At 40.6% G+C, this 21,754-nt stretch overlaps 1 protein-coding gene and 1 long non-coding RNA gene across 3 annotated transcripts in view; one reads left to right on the top strand and one right to left on the bottom strand.

Annotated features, from left to right (window-relative positions):
• Positions 1 to 5,726, bottom strand: part of LOC125453343 (uncharacterized) — a 34,285-nt gene extending 28,559 nt beyond the window's left edge. Inside the window, exons 1-3 of one of the 2 annotated variants that reach the window (XR_007247753.2) lie at positions 5,287 to 5,726; positions 4,063 to 4,210; positions 2,105 to 2,193 (exon numbers count right to left, since the gene is read on the bottom strand). This is a non-coding gene — a long non-coding RNA (uncharacterized LOC125453343). The remainder of the gene's footprint in view (positions 1 to 2,104; positions 2,194 to 4,062; positions 4,211 to 5,286) is intronic. The other variant, XR_007247752.2, reaches the window with a different exon arrangement.
• LOC125453341 (SLIT and NTRK-like protein 1) lies at positions 4,802 to 10,234 on the top strand. The gene is made up of 2 exons (XM_048532778.2): positions 4,802 to 6,976; positions 7,734 to 10,234. The coding sequence occupies exons 1-2, from the start codon at positions 6,283 to 6,285 to the stop codon at positions 9,125 to 9,127; spliced, it is 2,088 nt and encodes a 695-aa protein (XP_048388735.1). The 5' UTR covers positions 4,802 to 6,282; the 3' UTR covers positions 9,128 to 10,234.
• The last annotated feature ends 11,520 nt before the right edge of the window (positions 10,235 to 21,754 follow it).

The following is a 21,754-nucleotide window of genomic DNA, read 5'->3' as shown; positions in this document are numbered from 1 at the left end:
GCTCCTCATGGGAGCATGAGGCTGCGCCAATACAGTCATCAATGTAACGAAGGAAGAGGTGGGGTTTAAGGCCAGTGTAGTTACGGAAGAGGGATTGTTCCACATAACCTACAAAGAGGCAGGCATAGCTTGGACCCATGTGGGTACCCATGGCCACCCCCTTTGTCTGTAGGAAGTGGGAGGAATTGAAAGAGAAGTTGTTGAGGGTGAGGACGGGTTCGGCTCAGCGGATGAAGGTGTCAGTGGAGGGGGTCTGGTCTGGTTACATCTATAATACCTGAACTATCCCAATATTTGGTTCCTTTCATTTATATTTTGTCTCAGCTTGTCATTGAAGTAGCCCTTGGATGTCACACAAGCAGAGACATGCTCAAACTGCAGCCCATCCTGAGTATCAACAAGCCATTACCATAGTATCATTTAGCCATTGACTATTATGTAGTTAGGTTGTGTTACAATTCCTATATGTGTAAAGCTTCTTGAAATCATCAGTTTCCCAAGTCTTTCTGTTGTATGTAACAACTTGCTTCGCTGAAGAATGGTTATATGTGTTCAGCAATAATAGGGTAGTGAGAGGGCTCAGCATGGACAAGTAGCAAACAGGAAGCAAATTAACAAGTAACACTTTCTGCAATTCTAGAAATCTGATAACTGATAGTAAATGAAAACCGAAAGAACTGCAAATGCTGGAGATCAGAAACAAAAACTGAAATTGCTGCAAAAGCAGAGCAGATCTGGCAGCATCCATGGACAGAAGTCAGAATTAATGTTTCGGGTCCAGTGTCCTGCGGAAGGGTCCCTCAACCTGAAACATTAACTCTGATTTCTCAATACTTATAACTGATAGTGTAAGGTAATCTTAAATTAGCAACTTTCTTAAGAAGTGTCGATCATTGTTTTCTGCAGTTAGTGCATTCAACAAGAAACTTGATTGATATCGTCTCACTGGGTATGCTGCAGTAATTCTCCCCAAGATGATGTCTGGATGGCAAAGAAAATATGCCTCTGTGTATTCAACTCATTCAGCAGTATCTTAACTTTACAAGGCAGTAAACAGGTTATTTGAGTGGTACACTTGCACTAAAGGGCAGTTTTAACTCAGTTAAACCAGCTGAGCAATTAATATGATGCATTTAACTCCCAAGCAGGCTGGTTTCCCAGAGCTTCCAGTTGTAACCAGCACTTCTGAGCAGGTGTCAGTGACACTAACTAAAAGCCACTGAATTTCTTTCGATAACACAGTGTGGAGTTGGAGGAACACAGCAGGCCAGGCAGCATGCGAGGAACAGGAAAGCTGATGTTTCGGGTCAAGGCCTTTTGTCAGAAATCCCGACCCAAAACGTCAGCGTTCCTCCTCCTCTGTCACTGCCTGGCCTGCTGTATCCCTCCAGCTCCACGCTATAATCTCAGACTCCAGCATTGGCAGTTCTTAGTATTCCTGAATTGCTTTAGATATGCGCATCAGGTGCCCATTAACGTATTGGGCACAATGGCAGATTTAACTAGAAATCTTTTAGAACAACCTTGCAGAAATAAAAGCCGAGACCAAGAGCTTCTTTTGGATGCACAGGAAGAGTTTAGGCCTCTCCAGCCCCAAGTGTCCCCTGAGGTTACCAGGATGTCTGCTTCAGAGTCACTAAACTGAGGGCTTTCATTTGCTGCTTCTGTATTTAATCTGCATGCTCTATGTTGATACGTTCCGCCACCACCAAAACAGGTGACTTATTTGTGCTACAGACTAGCCATAGGCTGGAGTTCAAGTAAATAATTTGGAAATATTTTAAAAAAGGATTAGATTTGAGGGAATTGATTGAGATTCATGTATGAAATAGTTAGGTATATTTTGAACCAGGTATATGATGTAAGATATATGAATCAGCATAACTAGGCTGCATTTTGAATGTGACATTTTCAATAAAACTATGCATTGAAAATATTTAAATACATATTTAAGTGGTGACCTGATGCAGTTCTGTTTGTACAGATGAAAATTGCATTATCATGAAAAATAAACCTTTTTAATCAATGTCAAGTCAACCATCTGTGAGCAACCTGATTTTAATTAGCTGAGAATTAATCTAATAAGCTTTACTTAAGTACTTACCAGTTACTTTGGTGTCCAGTCGTCAGTTTCTTCAGAAACAAAATTTCATCAGAAACCTTTAAAACATATTTTAATGCCATCTCAGAAATCTGCAAATGGGTACAATTAGCAGAAACAACAGAAACAAAATTAGCAGCCATGGTAAATCATTTGATTGGGTACAGACCAGCTCTTTTCGGAATTTGATTTTGACATGTTCTAGCATGACATTGTTTTAAACTGATTAAAAAAGAAACTGGGGGAATCTCAACTTGCAATGGAAATAACCCGTACTTAAAATTCCTTGAGCGAGTCACCGTCACTGGATTGGCTAGTTTGGGGCAAATAAATAAATTAACCCACCAAAAAATATAGCCCAGAACTCTCTTTAAAATGTCTCACATGTTCACCTGTCACTTATTTCTTCTGTGGGAAGCAACCTTCGTGCTGATTTCCCAAAAACTGTGAGATTCCAAAGGGTACATTTTGTCTTAATAGATAGAAACCAGATAACAGCATATATCAACTATGCTAATAAAAATTACTTTAATGCTCCATTCCATTTTTCCTGATTAATTCCCTTCACGTCCTGAGTATCCTCTTTCATTGCGAGGGTAGATGATACTATCCTCAATGCTGTTCTACTTGGCTTTCCACCAGGAAGCATCCTGCACTGTGCAAATATGGAGAGTAATGTATCTTTTTTCCATTTAACAATCTCTCTCTCCCTCCATTCTATCAACTGTCAGATCTTCTAAATAAAAATGTCAGCAAAGATCAGGCATCAAATTGTAAGTGTCCAGCTTTAAATCTAATATTGCTGTTACCAAACTGGTTCAGCTGAGGGCTTCTTTAGAATCTCTGTCAGTTCAAATTGAAGTAGTTTGGCCATAATTAAGCTCACAAATGCTTACTGAACTGAGCACTGTGTGACAAAATAAACTGAAGCTGAGCATTAGCTGCCTTTGGCCATATAAATCATCAGCTCTGAAATTAGTTAAATCTCGACCACAGTCATGGCTAATTTCAGCAGACTACTTCAAAAGCCAATTCAATAAACCGTTTACATCAGGCATGATGACTTTTGCAACAAACTACATTTTAATTGGCATTTATACCAGTAAGTTAGGTTTTAGTGCAACAGACATTAATGTTTTGAATTGCTTTCTGAATTTTTGTTTAGTTTGGGTTATTTGCATAAAATACAAAGAGCTGAGTAATGCAGAGAGGACAGCTTTCGTCCTGTATGAATTGCTGTTGTGCAGACTGCATGTGCTGTATCAGCCTCTACCCTCATTATTAACTTTCCTTGTTTGTCATCAATCTTCATTTGGTTCAGGTTGCCTTTGCAGTAGCTGCAGCAGGATGGCGTAGGCTGTTCTAGCATCTCTATGTCTTTTATAATCTATTCTTACGTTAGCATTTTATTACAGATCAGAATTTCTCCACATCTATGAAATATGTTGCGTGATTTGTAACAAACCTCAAATGTAAGATCAAAATGACAAAGCATCGTCTACCAAATCGTAATAGGCTGCAAAACTATGAATAATCTGCTGGGTAGTATTTACTTATATTTGTCAATATGTTGATCTAATGTTAAAGGAATATCAGTAACTTAAATTAATGATATAGCAAGACAAGTGCTTACTTGTGTTTTGTTTAAGCAGACGTTTATTATTTTGTGCTAATTAGTCCGACTTTATTTTTCTCTTAATGAAAACTCCGTGGAAATTTTTATAAGTGTTCATAAAAGTATAATCATTCGATTCGATATCTGACAGCTTACTTTTACCGCTGAGGAATGTCAAAGCTCCAACTATTTTGATTGGTTTGCTGCTAATACATTTTGCAGTGAGTCGTTCTGATTAAATATCATCTGCAGACATTTTCCGCAAATAATATCATTTATTTTTCCTTTCACTGCCCCTTCCATTCCTGCACAGACCCTCCCCCACTTAATCCTCTAAAGTCAGTACCTGCACATCCTACAAGACGCAGTTTGGATATCAAATTTCATCTCGCCGTTCTACAGCTGGCAGGTTTTGCATTCTGCAATCGGAATCGTCCATGGCCGTCTGTATGACTCTCATATTAAAATAAAAATTCCAGATCTGCTGATATGGTCTGACAATGACAGAAAGAAAATACTGTCATTGAAGAACCAGTTTCCTTTTTCCTCGGCTCTCAAAGATTTGAAATAGCAAACTGTAGATTACTACAGAGAGAGAAAAAAGGAGAGCATTCAACAAATTTGACTGGGGGGTGGGGAGGAGGGGGAAGTTAATTACTATTTTCCCTTCTCGTCCCATCGCGTCACCAATTTGCACCAGAATAGAAAGCTGTCAGATGGTCTGATTCACGTCCCAATAGTTGGTTCATCGCGGTTTCCCAGTTATATTTGTTTTCGGCCAGTGCAGTTGTTTCTCTGATAGAAACAACAGCAAATTCAGTTTCCGGGGGAGACATGCGTTGGTGAGGAAGGTAGCTTTGAGGGCGAGGGTGGGGGTTAGGAAGGTACTCCACTTTACCAGGCAAGATCTAACGCCAACAACCCGCATTTTTCTCTCTTTCTCTCGGAAAGCAACGGGACTGAACGTTCAGGATCCCGCAGAACTGTGAGCTGCATGGGTCCTGCTCCCCGCTGTGGCCGCCAGTTTTAAGCATAAAAAGAAATAAACAATTGCCGCGTTTGTTCGGCGCGAAAGTTGTCGTTTACCGGCCGCTTTTAATATCTCAAAGACCGAGGGATGGGGGATTTTGTAAATTTAACATTGTTTAACAACCCCTCCCCCCCAAAAAGTGAAGAAGGTTGAATTACAACGCAGGCTCTCTCTCCCCCCACCTCCCACTTAAGAAAAGTTGCGAAAACAACGTAGTAACCATCTCCCCAACCCCCAAGTCTCTTTATTTTAACGTGGAGGCGTCTAGTTTCTGTAGGAATGACACACGCCTCGAGTGTTATACGTAAGGAATATAAAACTGCGTGCATGCATTGAACCCAATGTACATACGCACAGTAACAGAAGCGGACAGAACAGAACGTGCTTCTGTGAACACTCGCTCTGCCTGGCAATTCTGGAGTCAAAACACTTGACTCTGATCCTGACCATTGCTGAGAAGTGCCGAGAGAGAGACAGAGGGGAGCAGAAAAATCCATGGAGTTTTCTGCATTAAACAGAAACTGCGAGAGATATAATTACCCCCTTTTCCAGACATTCAGTTGATTGTATCCGGGATTTGAGTGATATATCTCGGCAAAAAGCAGCTCGACACCAGAGTGGAGTGGAGCAAAAATAAATTGGCGAGAGGAAGAAAAATCTACTTCCAAGTGAAGCCATTCGCGTTGGACGCGTAACGGTATTCATGCCCGTAACATCTGGCTGGATAGTGTGAATTGATTTTTTTTTCGCTCTCTCTCGGTCCCTCCTCCCACTTGCATCGATAAGACGAGATTTTGTGCGTGTATGTGTGTGTGGGGTTAGTGTCCGCGGCACCGGGCTCTCGGCAGTGTGCGTTTGTTCTTCCAAGTGAGGTGGGGGCAAAGAGAGAAAGAGAGACCAAACTGGAATCGTCAGAGGAGCTGAGCACACTCTGGGCAAAAAAAAGTGAGAGAGAGAGAAAGAGAAACAGAGACGAGAACAGAGGGCTAGCTGGACGGAATATGCAGAGATTGCAGAATTTCGCCTTTCAGCACATTGTGCTCACCGGTCAGCAGGACAACTGGGAGCTTGGACCAGGCACCAAGTGCAACTAGAGAGAGTCCGGGTTTTATGTTTTATTTTGTGTGCGTGTGGGACGGCGGGTGGGAAGCGGGTGCCCAGCAAACAGAGGAGTGGGGTTCGCAGCCTGATCGCCATGGATTGCAACGCCTGATTGTGCACTTACTTCAGTATTTGTAAGCTTTAGTGTGTGTGTATGTGTGTGTGTGGAGTTTGAAGGGGGAAGGGGGGGTGTTGCTTTTTGCGATGATTACTCCTTTTAGGAAACTAGCGGGGCTTCGAATGGCTCTGTTCTGCCTGCACTGACAGGCAAACCGTCCAGGCCCTGACACGCTGGACTCCGGTGGCACGACGTGGGGGGGAACCTGTGATATCGCCTATTTGATTTTATTTGTCAAGACGATTGCACCCCCCCCCATCCCCAAACAGAAACTCTTCTTCCCCCGCCCTCCGCTAAGATCGTTCATGACATGAGATATGGGAGATTGCTGTCTGAAAATGTGGCTGGCGCTGCTTCTGGGGCTGCAGATTATCGTGGCTTTAGTTTGGGGCAACACGACCACGGACCTGTGCGAGAAAATGTGCTCCTGCACCGAGGTGGAAGGCGTGCTGCACATCGACTGCGAGAGGAGAGGCATCTCCGACCTGCAGCACTACAGCGCGCCCACATCCCGCTTCTACCAGCTCTTCCTGCACCGCAACTCGCTGTCCAAACTCTTCCCGAACGAGTTCGCCAACTTCTACAACGCGGTCACCCTGCACCTGGAAAACAACGGCCTGCACGACATCATCCCGGGGGCTTTCCTGGGGCTGCAGCTGCTCAAGCGGCTGCACATCAACAACAACAAGATCAAGGGCTTCCGCAGGCACACCTTCCTGGGGCTGGACGACATGGAGTACCTGCAGGCGGACTTCAACCTGCTGCGGGATATCGACCCCGGCGCCTTCCGCGACCTCAACGAGCTGGAGGTACTGATCCTCAACGACAACCTGCTGAGTTCCCTGCCTCCGGACCTCTTCCAGAACGTGCCCATCACCCACCTGGATCTGCGGGGCAACCGGCTCAAGACGCTGCCTTACGATGGCATCTTGGAGTTGATCCCCGGGGTGGCGGAGATTCTGCTGGAGGATAACCCCTGGGACTGCACTTGTGATCTGCTGCCCCTTAAAGGTGAGTGGAAGGGCTGTGTTGCCATTCAAAGGGGTTTTGGAAGGAGGGGGTTTGAAGGGCTCATTAGTTAATATTAACACTAGATGGCAGAGTTGGGTAAAACGGTGTGAGTAGTCGTAGCGGTCCGCCTGCCTGCTTTGGTTTCAGGCAGCTAGAGCCGGGTATTAATTTCTGACAGTCTATGCCAAGTCTGAAGTGAACGCGAGTTCACAGCTGAGAACAATGCAGCCTTAACTGACCCACACAGTTTCTATTCAGAATGGCTTTGAGAGGCTGAAAGGCGGCTCAGTCAATTGATGGGCTCCAGCGCAGGCTGCAAGAGTTTCAGTTGTGTTACTTCTTTGAGGATGACCCTCGGTCGCCATAACACTTGGCAAACACTGCAGCACACACAGAGCCTGGTGCTTTCTGAGCCACTTTCTTTCCCCCTGTGATATTCTCCTTAACAATTGTTTCATTTTCATGATTTGTTTCTTTTGCTGCTTGTCATTCTAGGATTTGGTAGAAATTTTAGGCTGGGGGGATGAAATAGTGCAGTTTCGGAATGCCTCCAATATATTACGTAAGCAATTTTCCACCGGATGAAGTTGCACTAATTATTGTTGGAAATGGCTTTGGAGTTGAATGTGAACCTTTATGTTCATATTTTGCTCAATTATTTTGCCAAGATACATTTTAAAATTTGGCAGCAGCTAACAATGATTGTTATAACAAAATATGAGGATTATCTCCAATCTGTATTATTTTTCCCTTCAAGAATGGCTAGAACACATCTCTCATTCAGCCCTGATCGGAAGAGTAGTTTGTGAGGCACCTTTGCGATTACAAGGAAATGACCTGAATGAAACATCTGAGTACGATTTATGTCCTTGGAAGATTGATAATGATCTAAGCCTTGCCGCTCCACCTGCTCAAGGAACTACCGGACTGCCTCCATCCCCTGCCTTTCAGCATCCGAGGTCACCAACGTCAGCATCTGTGCACAAAGGACTGTCGAAGCCACGCGGAAATTGGCAACAAAAGACAAGACCTTCCGCTAATGTTGTACCAAACAGTAGCAATAGCCATCTTTTATTAGCTGGATGCCCCACAGCCTGTAGCTGTTCTATCAATAATCCTGAATCAGGACTTGAGGTTAACTGCAGGGGCAGTAAGCTTGAGAATATGGCTGACCTCCAGCCCAAACCAGTAAAAGCACAGGAACTCTTCCTAAGACAGAATAACATAGAAATCATTAGGAGAAGTCATTTCCTGGATTACAGCAGTTTGACTTTGTTGGATTTGGGAAATAATGCCATAAAGTTAATAGAAAACAACACTTTCCTTAATCTCACTGATTTACGTTGGCTGTACCTGGATAACAATAACTTGGAAACTCTCATCCCTGATATGTTTGCCGGTCTGCAAAATACAGAGTATCTGAATTTGGAGTTCAATTTAATTCAGTTAATCCTACCAGGCACATTTAATTCAATGCCAAATCTGAGAGAATTGTTTTTGCATAACAATCTTTTGAAGTCTTTGCCTGTTGATGTGTTTTCTTCCGTCTCCCTCTCCAAGCTAAGTTTACACACTAATTATTTTATGTATCTCCCAGTTACTGGTGTTTTGGATCAGCTAACTTCTGTTGTGCAAATCGACCTTCATGGAAATCCTTGGGATTGTTCATGTAACATCATAGCATTCAAGCAGTGGGTTGAGAGGATGGGCACTGATGTTGTTGTGAGCGAATTAAAATGTGCATCTCCCGAGCAATTTTGGGACAGAGATATAAAGTCTATAAGCAATGAGCTGATGTGCCCGGAGTTGTACGCAAAAATTCATCTAACATTTTCCTCATCAAGTAACATTACCATATCAACAGAGACAGGGACTCACGTGAATCCCTATTTGGAGACTAGCAGAGTTTCAATTTCAGTACTGGTACCTGGCCTTTTACTTGTCTTTGTTACGTCTGCCTTTACAGTTGTTGGCATGCTGGTGTTTATCTTGAGAAATCGTAAGAGATCAAGAAAACGGGAAAACAACTCTTCTGCTTCAGAAATTAACTCCTTGCAAACAGTGTGTGATTCTTATTGGCACAATGGGCCTTACCACGCAGAGGGACCTCACAGAGTGTACGATTGTGTTACACATTCCCTTTCAGACTAGGCTTCTTAAATTTCAAATGCTGAAAATATAGTGTATAATTTTAAACAGCGTATTATGTGGAGATGAGGTCTTGACATTGAGGGTTAAGCTCATGATGTAAATAATGATGCTGTAGGCTTCTGCTAAAATTCTGCAACAGAATGTTGAACTCGGCTTTCTAATGAGAAATAGAAAGTAGACATACTAAGAAAATACAAACAACTCTTAGAACTAACAATTTTTCTCCTGCTGTGAAACATACATTTATTTCTGAAGAAAGCACAGACAATAATGTGCTTTTCACTGCTCTTTTCATGTTGATATTCCGAATGTAAATGACAAATTAATCAGTTGTATAAAAAAATCAAAATGATTTGTTGCGGTTTGGAGGTATGGAAGATTGTAAAAAAAATACAAAAAAGGGGAAATAGATTTCAGCATTTAGGTTTTATGGTTGTAAAGTTGCACGAACGCATGAATGTATTGTACAGAACTGTCTAATTAGAATCAAGTGATGCATGTCATGCATGAACTCAACGCCACAGGGATACACCATATAGCTAGAGGAAATAGCTATTACTATGCTCCATTCATGAGTACTAATTGTATTCTATGAAGCCATGGATCCAGTATTGAACTCTTGTTTATTTTTCCCGTGATTATAAATTGTGCAGTTTGTGCTATTATTGCTTAGATAAGGTGTAAGCTGCAAATTCATCTTGTTTTAGACCATATTTGTTTGTGCATGGTTAGTAACTATTTATTTTATATTACAAATTTCTCCATGTTTTTTGGTGTTATTTTGTATTTGCTATTGCCTATTTCCATCTAAATTTCAGAGCAGTTACTATGTTTTGTACCGTGCTATAGGAGTTAAAATGGCCAATGGAATTTTTTTTTTAAATTTTGGGAATAAATATATAAAGTACACATAAGCATGCCCAATTTATGTCACTCAGTTGCTCAAGCTACATCAGTGATATGATGTAACCTGTTCAAGTCATCATTATGTAACATAATAAAACAGAGCAAGCTATGAAGATGGCACTTAGAAGACATTTAATAGGATTATTTTAGAGATTTATAATGGTAAATTTTTCAACATTAAAATGACTGGTTTAATCTGAAGACTGATTTAGTTATTTAGTCCCCATGACAGCAGAATTCCCATCTGTACAAAGAACATGCTCATATTTATGGGTAGTTTAAATATTTATCAATCTCAATTTTTCTTGAACGTTTTGCAGCTGTTTAAACTTTAGGAGACCCTGAATTTTTAACTTGAAGCATCATGGTATTTTTTCTTGACTGCAGAAACTGGTAGCACCATGGTGCATAAAATGATTGTAAGTATGCAAGGCTGTAAAAGGGATGATCATCTGTTTTTGTATTGATCTGTGAACTGCCATGTCACTTAAGTGGTCAACATGTTGGATTGACAGTACAAAGTGCTGCAAGTCGTGGCAACGGATGCCTTGTTAAGAGAACCTATTGGTCGTACGTTGTGTCTTAGCTCATAAAATCCTTTCTTTGTTTTGTAAACAGCCCATGTTGTTGCATTGTTCAGTATTTAACAATAAGCAGCCCTGAACTACATCCTATTTTTTTTGAAAGATCAATCAAGCATCAATCTGACAATTTACAATATTCCAATCATGTAAAATAGCTAAATGCTAATATCAATTGAATAGTCATTGATGTAGTAGTGTAGTTTTCCAGGCACCAATTACCCTATGTTAATTAGTGAAAATCACCTTGTTTCTTGTGTGGGTTTAAATGCTGCTTGTAAGCTGTCTGACCATAGGGAGCTTCACAAATTTGCAGAACCCTTTCATCATCCTTTCATCCATGCCCTCATTTTCCAGTAACTGGCCTTGAAGCAGGAATCCTGGATGATCCTATTTTTATGTAAACTAGGATCCTCGGGCTAATGTATTACTGCTGCAGCAACCCTAGTGGGATTACCAAAGAAATACAGATCAGAGATTAAATTCTAAAATACCCCTGTTCAGCATGGTTCTCTCCTGCACCTGATCAAATGTGATCTGGGAGAACATCAGTATTACAAGGCGTGATTTGTCTCTAATTTAATTCTATAATGATCTTTTTTGGTACAAATCGGGAATATATCTTGGATTGTCTACATATTTTAGGAATCATCATTATTAAATTATGCAGTGTGAAAATCAGCGTATGACTAACACATTTGTATGATTTTCCCTTGTCTGTTCATTTAATAGCTATTCTAATGTTTTAATGATTCTGTTAACATATCAAAGAAGTTTTATTTAACTCTGCTAAGTAATTATACTATAAATACAACATAATTTCAAAGCCTATGATATAATAATGTTACTTTAAAATTATTTTACAGGGGTTAAGGAATTTATCACAGTGGATGTAGAGGAATCTTAAATGCACTTTATAATCTGAGAACATATGAGCTGTGTAAAATGTAAAATTAATGCTCAAATTAGACTCCTTTCCAAATCAGGAAATGAGTACTGAGTCACTGTATACAAGAAAGAGGAAGGGATATCACTGACTAATTGTGTGATAAAATGATTTAAAAGCGAGCCCAACATGGGAGAGTAACCGTTACAGATGAACCAAAGAGAATGTTTTTATCTGCTCATTTGTGGGATGTGGGCATCGCTGGCTGGCCAGTATTTCTTGCCCATCCCTAGTTGTCCTTATGGAGGTGGTGGTGAGCCGCCTTCTTGAACCCCTGTATTCCTCCTGCTGTCAGTTGATCCACAGTGCTATTAGGGAGGAAATCCCAGTATTTTCACCCAGCAATAATGAAGGAACAGTAACACAGTTCCAAATCAGGATGATGAGTGGTTTCGAGGGGAACTTGAAGGTGGTAGTGTTCCCATGTGTCTGCTGGCCTTGTGTTTATAGATGGAAGTGGTCATGGTTTTGGAAGGTGCTACCTGAGCATCTATGGTGGATTTCTGCTGCGCATCGTGTTGATAGTACACACTGCTGCCGTTGACCATTGGTTGTGGGGAGAGTGGATGCTTGTGGATGTAGTGCCAATCAAGTGGGCTGATTTGTCCTGGATGGTGTCAGACTTCTTCAGTGTTGTTGGAGCTGCACTCATCCAGGCAAGTAGGGTGCGAGATGGACCTATCTTCTCAAATCTACCTGTCAGAGTTTCAGTTCTCATGCTGTTTAGCCACATTCAGTGGTTGCTGTGGCTGCTGCTAGAGGGAATGCTGTATGTGGAGCAGCAGAGGAGGAGTTGGTATATATCAAAGAGGGTTATGAATGCGGAGTTTGTGGGGAGGGGTGGGTACAGATGGGGCGGAGTGATGTAAGTAGACGGATATTTGAGGGGAGGGCAGACAATGTATGTGATGGATGGGGTGTGCGTGTGGATGTGTAAAGAGCCGTGGTTTATGTGTGGTGGTGTCTGTGGAAGAGTGGCTATAAGTTTTAAGAGGTGGTTGTTGGGAGGGGGCAGTAATGATATGTTGGAAGGTTTGTGTGCGAGGGGGAAAGAAATGTGGGGAAGGGTGGTGTGTTATGTAGAAGAGTTGTTTGTGAGGAGGTGAGAGGGTGTGTGAGAGATGCAAAAGGAATGCTGAAATGTTCTGGAATGCAAAAAAACTGTAAAACTAGCAAATGACACACACTAATGCAACTCAATTTGTATATTTCAAAGTGGAGGTCTAGTATGGTTAGCAATTAATTTCCAAGCATTGTTGCTTCTTTCATCAATGTTCTTTATGGGCTAGGGAGGGTTGGCTTAGGGAGTAGCCATGTATATGTGGAAGAGCTTTATGTCAATATGCAAGCATGTTTTAATTTGTTTTTTGCAGCATTATTCTGAAACAAGCATCAGAGTTATATGTAACGCTTCAAATGCAGAATTTATTTTCTAAACAACCTGCAGAACTTAATGAAAAAAAATGTAAAAGTGAAGAGAAGTTTTGAATGAACAACTCATGTTTTTTTTAAATAACTTTCTGTTGTGAATAAAGAACTTCCTCAAGGGTCATAGGAGGTTGGCTGATTTTCAAAGCTTGTGATGAAGGCCTGTCCTCTTTAACATGAGAATAGAGCTTTTAGAGGCAAGTAGAATTTCTTGAGATAATTGAATGCCTTTGTTAATTAGACATTTCATTACCAATTAGGAAATAAGTGATGTTCTGATTTTTGTAATGAAGTGGGGATAGATTTGACTTTTTTTGTCTATTCACAGTATCATCATTCTCAGAACACATTGATAGCAGAAGTCCATTAATTAGGACACCGTGGTTGAAATTAAATTGCCCTATTTATCAAATAGCTCGTATTGAGTAAAAATCAATCAGTCCTGCCTTAATGCACTGGGAATCCATTGGATGTTGAGAAACATCCCTATTTAGCACAACTTGCAATGAGACCAGGCATTTTAACATACCAGCTGGATCCTTTATCTGAACAGGCTGAGAAGATATTATAAATGAGCAGCATTTTAAAAAGTACAGAATACAGCATGAGTGAATGGAAATAAAGCAGAGAGAAAGAATTACAAAAACATACAAAGTACATATGTGTGAAATAGAAGAGGGTTAACTTGCTGTGAGGATTAACATTATTACTACTGAAGAATGCCAAATCTAAAAACACGGAAGAAAAAATTTTGACTAGTTGCAGTGTATTTTTTTGTAATTATAACATCACAAGTTGATCTTGGATAACATTATTAAGTATTGGAAGGATTCTGAACATTTCCCATGCCTACAATCGTCTTTCTGCCAGCTGGTTAGGTAATTAGCCTTATGTGGCACAAGACCTTCTAAATAGTGAGGCCTGAAACTTCAAATGGGTTGTAGTAGTGAGAAGTAGAGAAAGATGCATGAAACATTGATGTAGTAGACTGCAGGAGCTTGGGAAGAAACTCGGCCCGTGTTGTTTTATCCCAAGAACCAGTCTGTTCCTCCCTCTCCCTAAAATACTGAAACATTTACCCTGTACATCCTGGTTTTGATTCAGTCTTTTAATTATGTTGTTTGATACATTGATCAGAGTTGTAGGGATCAGTATAGACTGTGTTAAGCAACTATGTAATTGATACAATCATTCCCATTGTTGGGATGAATTGGGAGCAGTGCAATGTTGTCTATGGATACTGCAACCGAAAGATTCAGCAACATGTGATGCAGTGGTGAGATGGATGTGCATTCTGATTTATGTGATTATGTCTTGAGATCAGAAAATATCTCTAGAACTTTCTACTGTCACAGTAAATGTGCTGGGTAGAGTCTTTGTATGGCTTGTAGAGAGAATGGTCTTGATAACTTGACAAAAATTAACATAAATATTTGTTGATATTTTGCTCTGATGATGTATATGTGTGACATTGGTGAACAACTACCAGATATATTTGTATTTCCTGGATTTTGCAATTTTTTTTTCATTTCTTTCTCCTTAGTTTATATTTTGTTCTCATTTTATGCTAACTTATACTTAAATGAATTGTTAAGAAATGATAATAATAGTGACCATCATGTGCATATTCTTTTTATCTTTTTGAGTTTTAATTTCACTGAGAATTATCGTGTGACCATATGCTTTCTTTTACAATTCCTCCTTCACCTTTTAAAGTCTTTAATTGTTGGTGATCTATGTTGATCAAATCCAAATGGCCATTTTGCAGGGATAAATTAAAATGGAATAAAACTACTGACTATTTGAACATGTGGGGCATTACATCATGCTTATTTTTGTCCTCATCCAATATCTACACACAAACATTCTGTTTCGCATGGACTGCTCAGTATATCTGGGAACACCGAAACAGGTGATATTTGGTACATTCCTGAAGATTTCATGGCTGATATGAGCAAATTCAAATTTGCACTTGGAAACTCAATGGACCATTGGGCACTGAACTGTGCATTGGAGTTGCGTGTGATTACAACAATTACAACAACTTCTATGTAGCATCTTAAACATAGAACATCCAAAGGTTCCTTGTAGGAGAGTTATCAGATAAAATTTGACACTTAGTCACATAAAAGAAAAGTTAGGACCACTACTGGTTTAAAGCTTAATCAAAGAACTTGGCTATAAGGAGCAACTGACCAGGAGGATGAGAGTGGGAGAAGTTGCAGGTACGAATGGAAAAATCTTAACGCCTAGGCATCTGAAGGTGTAGCTACCTTCAGTGGAGCAATGAAAAGGATTCTGGACAATTGTAGGAGAAAACTACAGAAACAGAGTTGAGATCATGGAGGAATGTGAGCAGAAATTACGATACATGCAACAATTTGCAAACAGTTCAATGCTTTGAGAAAAGTACATAAAAGTGTTTTTGTTTTACATGAATAATTGGAAAGTTACTAGCCTTAAAAGCACTGAACACTTTCTTTGTGGAGGTATTGTTGGACAAGGAATCCAATACCTCATGTACCTTTTCAAATGTACTTTCTCCAGAAATAAACATTGGAAGGCTATCCAACAATGGAGAGCAAAATTAAGCTTTGTGCTTTTGTCAATGTACACGGGCTATCCCTGACTCAGGGGAATTCAGATCAAAAGCAGCTGACATTAGTTAACCCACAACTGATTGGAATGAATGGAAAGGCTTTTGTGGTGGAGTGGTAATGTCTCTTCCCTGGACCAAGAGGCCCAGGTTCAAGTCCCATCTGTTCCAGAAGTGTGTAATAACATCTCTGAACAAGATGATTTGAAAATATAGATTGGAATGAATGGAAGAGCTGTTGTGGCACTGCAGTAGTGTTCCTATCCCTGCTCCAGAGGTATGTATTAACATCTCTGAATAGGTCGATTAGAAAAATAAGTCAAATAATTTTTAACAGAGAATGAATAGAATGGCTCTTGTGGCACAATGTTAGCATCCTACCTCTGAGCCAGTAGGCTTGAGTTCTAAGTCCCACCTTCTCTCGAGGAGTGTATTAACTTCACTGAACAGGATGATTAGAAGGTATCTTAGAATGAAAGGGGACTTTACACAGCTTATAGATTACTTCTTCATCACCTCAACTATTTGGTTTATTTGGGGAGTCAACTTTTGGTATGTTGAACATTTGTATTTTTGCCAGTTAATTTTAGTACAAGGTACAAGGGCAAGGAGTAAGACATGGTGATGTGAACATCATTAATTTACATATAAATTTGACTTTTGCTGACCTGAAGAGGGAAATTATTTTGTTGTCACAATAGACAACATTAGTAGTTTGAGGTAATTTGCAGAAACGAATCGTTATATGAAGGCCATTTCCTCAGAATTGAAGGAAACGTCACCACCCTGCAGCATTGTTTTATTTTCTAATGAAAATGTGTGAAATTTCCCCTTTGTTTTTAATTTGCATGTGTAAAGTGCATCCAGATAAGTGATAAGGGGAACTGCAGATGCTGGAGAATCCAAGATAATAAAATGTGAGGCTGGATGAACACAGCAGGCCAAGCAGCATCTCAGGAGCACAAAAGCTGATGTTTCGGCCCTAGACCCTTCATCAGAGAGGGGTATGGGGTGAGGGTTCTGGAATAAATAGGGAGAGAGGGGGAGGCAGAACGAAGATGGAGAGAAAAGAAGATAGGTGCAGAGGAGAGTATAGGTGGGGAGGTAGGGAGGGGATAGGTCAGTCCAGGGAAGATGGACAGGTCAAGGAAGTGGGATGAGGTTAGTAGGTAGGAAATGAAGGTGCGGCTTGAGGTGGGAGGAAGGGATGGGTGAGAGGAAGAACAGGTTAGAGAGGCAGAGACAGGCTGGGCTGGTTGTGTAATGCAGTGGGGGAAGGGGAAGAGCTGGGCTGGTTGTGTGATGCAGTGGGGGGAGGGGACAAACTGGGCTGGTTTTGGGATGCGGTGGAGTAAGGGGAGATTTTGAAGCTGGTAAAGTCCACATTGCTACCATTCGGCTGCAGGGTTCCCAAGCGGAATATGAGTTGCTGTTCCTGCAACCTTCGGGTGGCATCATTGTGGCAATGCAGGAGGCCCATGATGGACATGTCATCTAAAGAATGGGAGGGGGAGTTGAAATGGTTTGCGACTGGGAGGTGCAGTTGTTTATTACAAACCAAGCGGAGGTGTTCTGCAAAGCGGTCCCCAAGCCTCCGCTTGGTTTCCCCAATGTAGAGGAAGCCACACCGGGCACAATGGATACAGTATACCACATTGGCAGATGTGCAGATGAACCTCTGCTTAATATGGAAAGTCATCTTGGGGCCTGGGATAGGGGTGAGGGAGGAGGTGTGGGGGCAAATGTAGCATTTCCTGTGATTGTAGGGGAAGGTGCCGGGTGTGGTGGGGTTGGAGGGCAGTGTGGAGCGAACAAGGGAATCATGAAGAGAGTGGTCTGTCCGGAAAGCAGACAAGGGTGGGGATGGAAAAATGTCTTGGGTGATGGGGTCGGATTGTAGGTGGCAGAAATGCAGAAGTCCCAGCCGCGAACCATTTCAACTTCCCCTCCCGTTATTGAGATGACATGTCCATCATGGGCCTCCTGCTGTGCCACAATGATGCCACCCAAAGGTTGTAGGAACAGCAACTCATATTCCGCCTGGGAACCCTGCAGCCTAATGGTATCAATGTGGACTTCACCAGTTTCAAAATCTCCCCTTCCCCTACTGCATCCCTAAACCAGCCCAGTTTGTCCCCTCCCCCCACTGCACCACACAACCAGCCCAGCCTGTCTCTGCCTCCCTAACCTGTTCTTCCTCTCACCCATCCCCTCCTCCCACCTCAAGCCGCACCTCCATTTCCTACCTACTAACCTCATCCCACTTCCTTGACCTGTCCGTCTTCCCTGGACTGACCTATCCCCTCCCTACCTCCCCACCTATACTCTCCTCTCCACCTATCTTCTTTTCTCTCCATCTTCGGTCCGCCTCCCCCTCTCTCCCTATTTATTCCAGAACCCTCACCCCATTCCCCTCTCTGATGAAGGGTCTAGGCCCGAAACGTCAGCTTTTGTGCTCCTGAGATGCTGCTTGGCCTGCTGTGTTCATCGAACTTCACACTTTATTATCTTGTATCCTGTCTAAGTTTGATTACCTATCAAATATTTCACTCCTAAATTTCTTTTTATCGTTTTAGACATTTTCTAGTATCATGCCTACCATGTATTTGTCTTTAGTAAAATTTAAGACACTGTAATTATTTAATCAATCTGTAATTTTAGTTTCATTGCCTGTGCCTCTAATATATGTATCTCTGATTGACCCTATTTTTACTTCTGCTGTTGTTGTATCTGAAGAATACATTGCCATTTCTTTTTATGTTCCATCAAACCTCTGCAAACCTGGGATTATGACACTTTTCAAGAAAGGCAGCACAAATGCTTAGCTAAAACTTTGTCTCCAGTTAACTGCTGGGGAAGGGATCAAACCTTTTTTGGGGTGGGGTGTTGCTGGGTTGGGAAAATTTGGATGTTTCAACAACTTTATCCAAGTCAGCACTTTTGAATATTTGTAGACTAATTTAAAAATATTTGCTTAACTATATTAAAAAAAAGTGACAAACTGTTCAGAAACAATCTGTTACTGAGATCAGGTTATCTTAGTGAGTCAGCACAAGACCTTGTGGTACCTGGGTTCAGATCCATTGCTGATTAATGCAAGAAAACTTCACTGTTTTTGCTATCTAGCTGCGAACAGTATGTGGGCAGTTGCAAACTTGTTCCCTCTGGACATTAAACCCATCTATTACGTTTCTAATGGTAGGAAAGTACTGACTGGTCTTTGAATTCTTTCCAAATAGTAGTCATTTTACATAAGGTCAGATACTGAAAGCAGAGCTTTTCGCATGTATTGAAATAGCATTTCCTCTACTTGTTATGTGCAGGGAATTGAATTAAAATTATTCAAACAAAATTCATTATCTCATCATTATAAATGTAAATGTGAAACAAGATGTGCATTTACCCAAGAGTTTTTTCTATTGATTTGCAGAATGGTCTAACAGACAAAAGTGATAATAAATGTGATGAACTCTCAATGGCAGTTCTTTTTGGAAATAAAAATATGTGACAGTGATTTCAAATATTTGAAAATAAAATTCTGGCTTGGATTTTTCATTCTTTAAAGTATTGAAAAATTATATAATGATAGATGAATATTGGAATAGCTGGAGTGTCCTTTTTGCTTTTTCTAATAATATTGATGCATAGAATGTTCTAGTTTGATTTATAGGATTATAGAAGTCTTTTACTAAGTAGCCATTGGTTACATTACATCAGTGCCCATTCCAAATCAGATGTTTTTATTTCAATCCTGTTCTGATTTTTTCACCCTACAAGGTCAATGAATTTTTCTTCAATTACACTAAATTTTAGACCACGGTATTTAAATCTACAAACAAAGCAAGTGTAGGTGTGAAGCGCATGTGCACTAATTTTTTTTTAAAATGGGAACCTCGACAAAAGGATGAGATAATAGGTAGATAATGACAGACATACATATAGGTAAAGTTGAGGATTAGAGGCTTTTTAAAAATGGCAAAAATGATAAAGAATTTGGTAACGGAAGAGAAGAGTAAAGGGATATGAGAGTAGCCAGGAATGTGGAAACCAGATTGCAGAAGTTTAGCCCTGTGTGTAAGCAGGAGTTTACTGAGAATTAACGTTGCTTACGTGAAGGCAGAGACAGGAAACCTTAGAAGGTAAGTTTTGCCAGAGATACATACATAAATATTTTATAGCTGTCTTCATGATAGAAGGCTAACAATAATCAAATGATGGGATGCAATTTTTCACTATTTTGATAATGCTTTTTTTTTCTTCTCCCTGTCAGACATTTTCAAAAAGCCTCTAACCCTCAATTTTTTCGACATTTTGCTTCTTTCCCAGATCTCTACCGAAGCTGTCTATATCCCTTTTCTGGCCTGCTGTATCCTCTTCATATTTTACTTTACTACCTACCTTTGTGTTGTCAGCAACATTTAGCAACCATCCTTCCATCCCTTAACCCATTCATTTAATCTGTAAAACATTTAAAGATGCAGCACTGATTGTTGTGGTACACCACTTGTTATATCTTGTCATCCAGAAAATGACCCGTTTATTTCTACAGATAATGGGAACTGCAGATGCTGGAGAATCCGATAACAAAGTGTCGAGCTGGATGAACACAGCAGCTCAAGCAGCATCTCAGGAGCACAAAAGCTGATGTTTCAGGCCTAGACCCTTCATCAGAAAAGGAGGAGGGGGAGAGGATTCTGAAATAAATAGGGAGAGAGGGGGAGACAGATTGAAGATGGATTGAGGAGAAGATCGGTGGAGAGGAGACAGACAAGTTAAAGAGGCGGGGAAGGAGCCAGTAGAGGGGAGGTAGGGAGGCGATAGGTCAGTCTGGAGAGGACAGACAGGTCAAGGGGGCAGGATGAGGTTAGTAGGTAGGAGATGGGGGTGCAGCTTGAGGTAGGAGGAGGGGACAGGTGGGCCGTAGGAATAATTGTCACCATTTATTTTTAGGTATCTGTAGAAATTCTTAAAGTTTTATATTTCTAACATTTTCTTATACTGCAATTTTCTTTAATCTTCTTATCATTCTTCCTTTGTTTTTATATGCTACTTATCTTGTCATGTGTCACCTATCTTTGTGCAAATATGTGCTTTTTCTTTAAGTTTGATATTTCCTCAACTTTTTAGTTAACCGTGGATTATGGGAATCCCCACCACCACCACCACCCCCCCCCCCCCCCCCCCACAAAAGGCTTGGAACCACTCCTCTCCCTCAGACTGAATGTGAAAATCAAACATATTATGGTCACTGCTCCAAAGGGGCATTTTCATTGAAATCATTCAATAATTCTATCATACTTAACAATACAAGGTCTAGTACTGTCTGCTTTCTGGTTCAATCCAGAAGGTGTCATAAGAACCTTTCCCCAAAAATATTCTCTAAACTCCTAATCTTGGCCAACTTTGTCAATTTAATTTTAATATCCCCACGATTATTTCCATACCTTTCTGACAATCTTCTATTATTTCCTAATTTATACTTCAGCCTGTCTTGTCACTGCTAGGGACCCTATCTGTCACTCCCATGAATGACTTATTGCTTCTATCATTTCCCATCTTTACCCAAAATATTTCCATGCCATCCCTTTCTATTGTGCTAATATTATTCTCCTTCCTAAGTATCCATTATTCTTCAATATTAAGATCCCAATACATGTCACCCTACAATCACATGTAACAGCCGTCAAATATTTTTTATTTCTATTTGCACAATCAGTTCATTTGTTTTGAATGATAGGTGCATTCCATTACAAAGCCTTTAGTTCACCCCCCTTTTTTAATTTTTGGAACTTTTTAACTGTTGGTTTACTATTAAGATTTGTACTCATTACCTGTTCCTATCAAAGTCTGTTTATAATTTCCCATATAATCATACCTTCCGTTATTATCCTGTCCCCATTTTTTAAAAATAAATTTAACATATGTACCCAAATTTGATCCCTTGCCTATACTATTTAAATGCTTCTCAACTTACTGCTAATGCATTTCTTGGATATGATTCTGAATACAGATCAGATGAAACCTTTCTAATGGTACAGATTCCACATTCTCTAATACAGATGTCAGTGCCTGAGAACCTACTTCTCACATACCAATCTTTGAGTTACATGGATTGTAAAGTTTTAGTATGCAAGCACTGTAATTAATTAGGAATTCTAATGGAATGTTTG

The sequence above is a fragment of the Stegostoma tigrinum genome, chromosome 6, assembly GCF_030684315.1.
Source record: "Stegostoma tigrinum isolate sSteTig4 chromosome 6, sSteTig4.hap1, whole genome shotgun sequence".
NCBI classification, from domain to species: Eukaryota; Metazoa; Chordata; class Chondrichthyes; order Orectolobiformes; family Stegostomatidae; genus Stegostoma; species Stegostoma tigrinum.
Note: the sequence above shows the minus strand (reverse complement) of the source record. Positions and strands in the feature narration are given on the sequence as shown.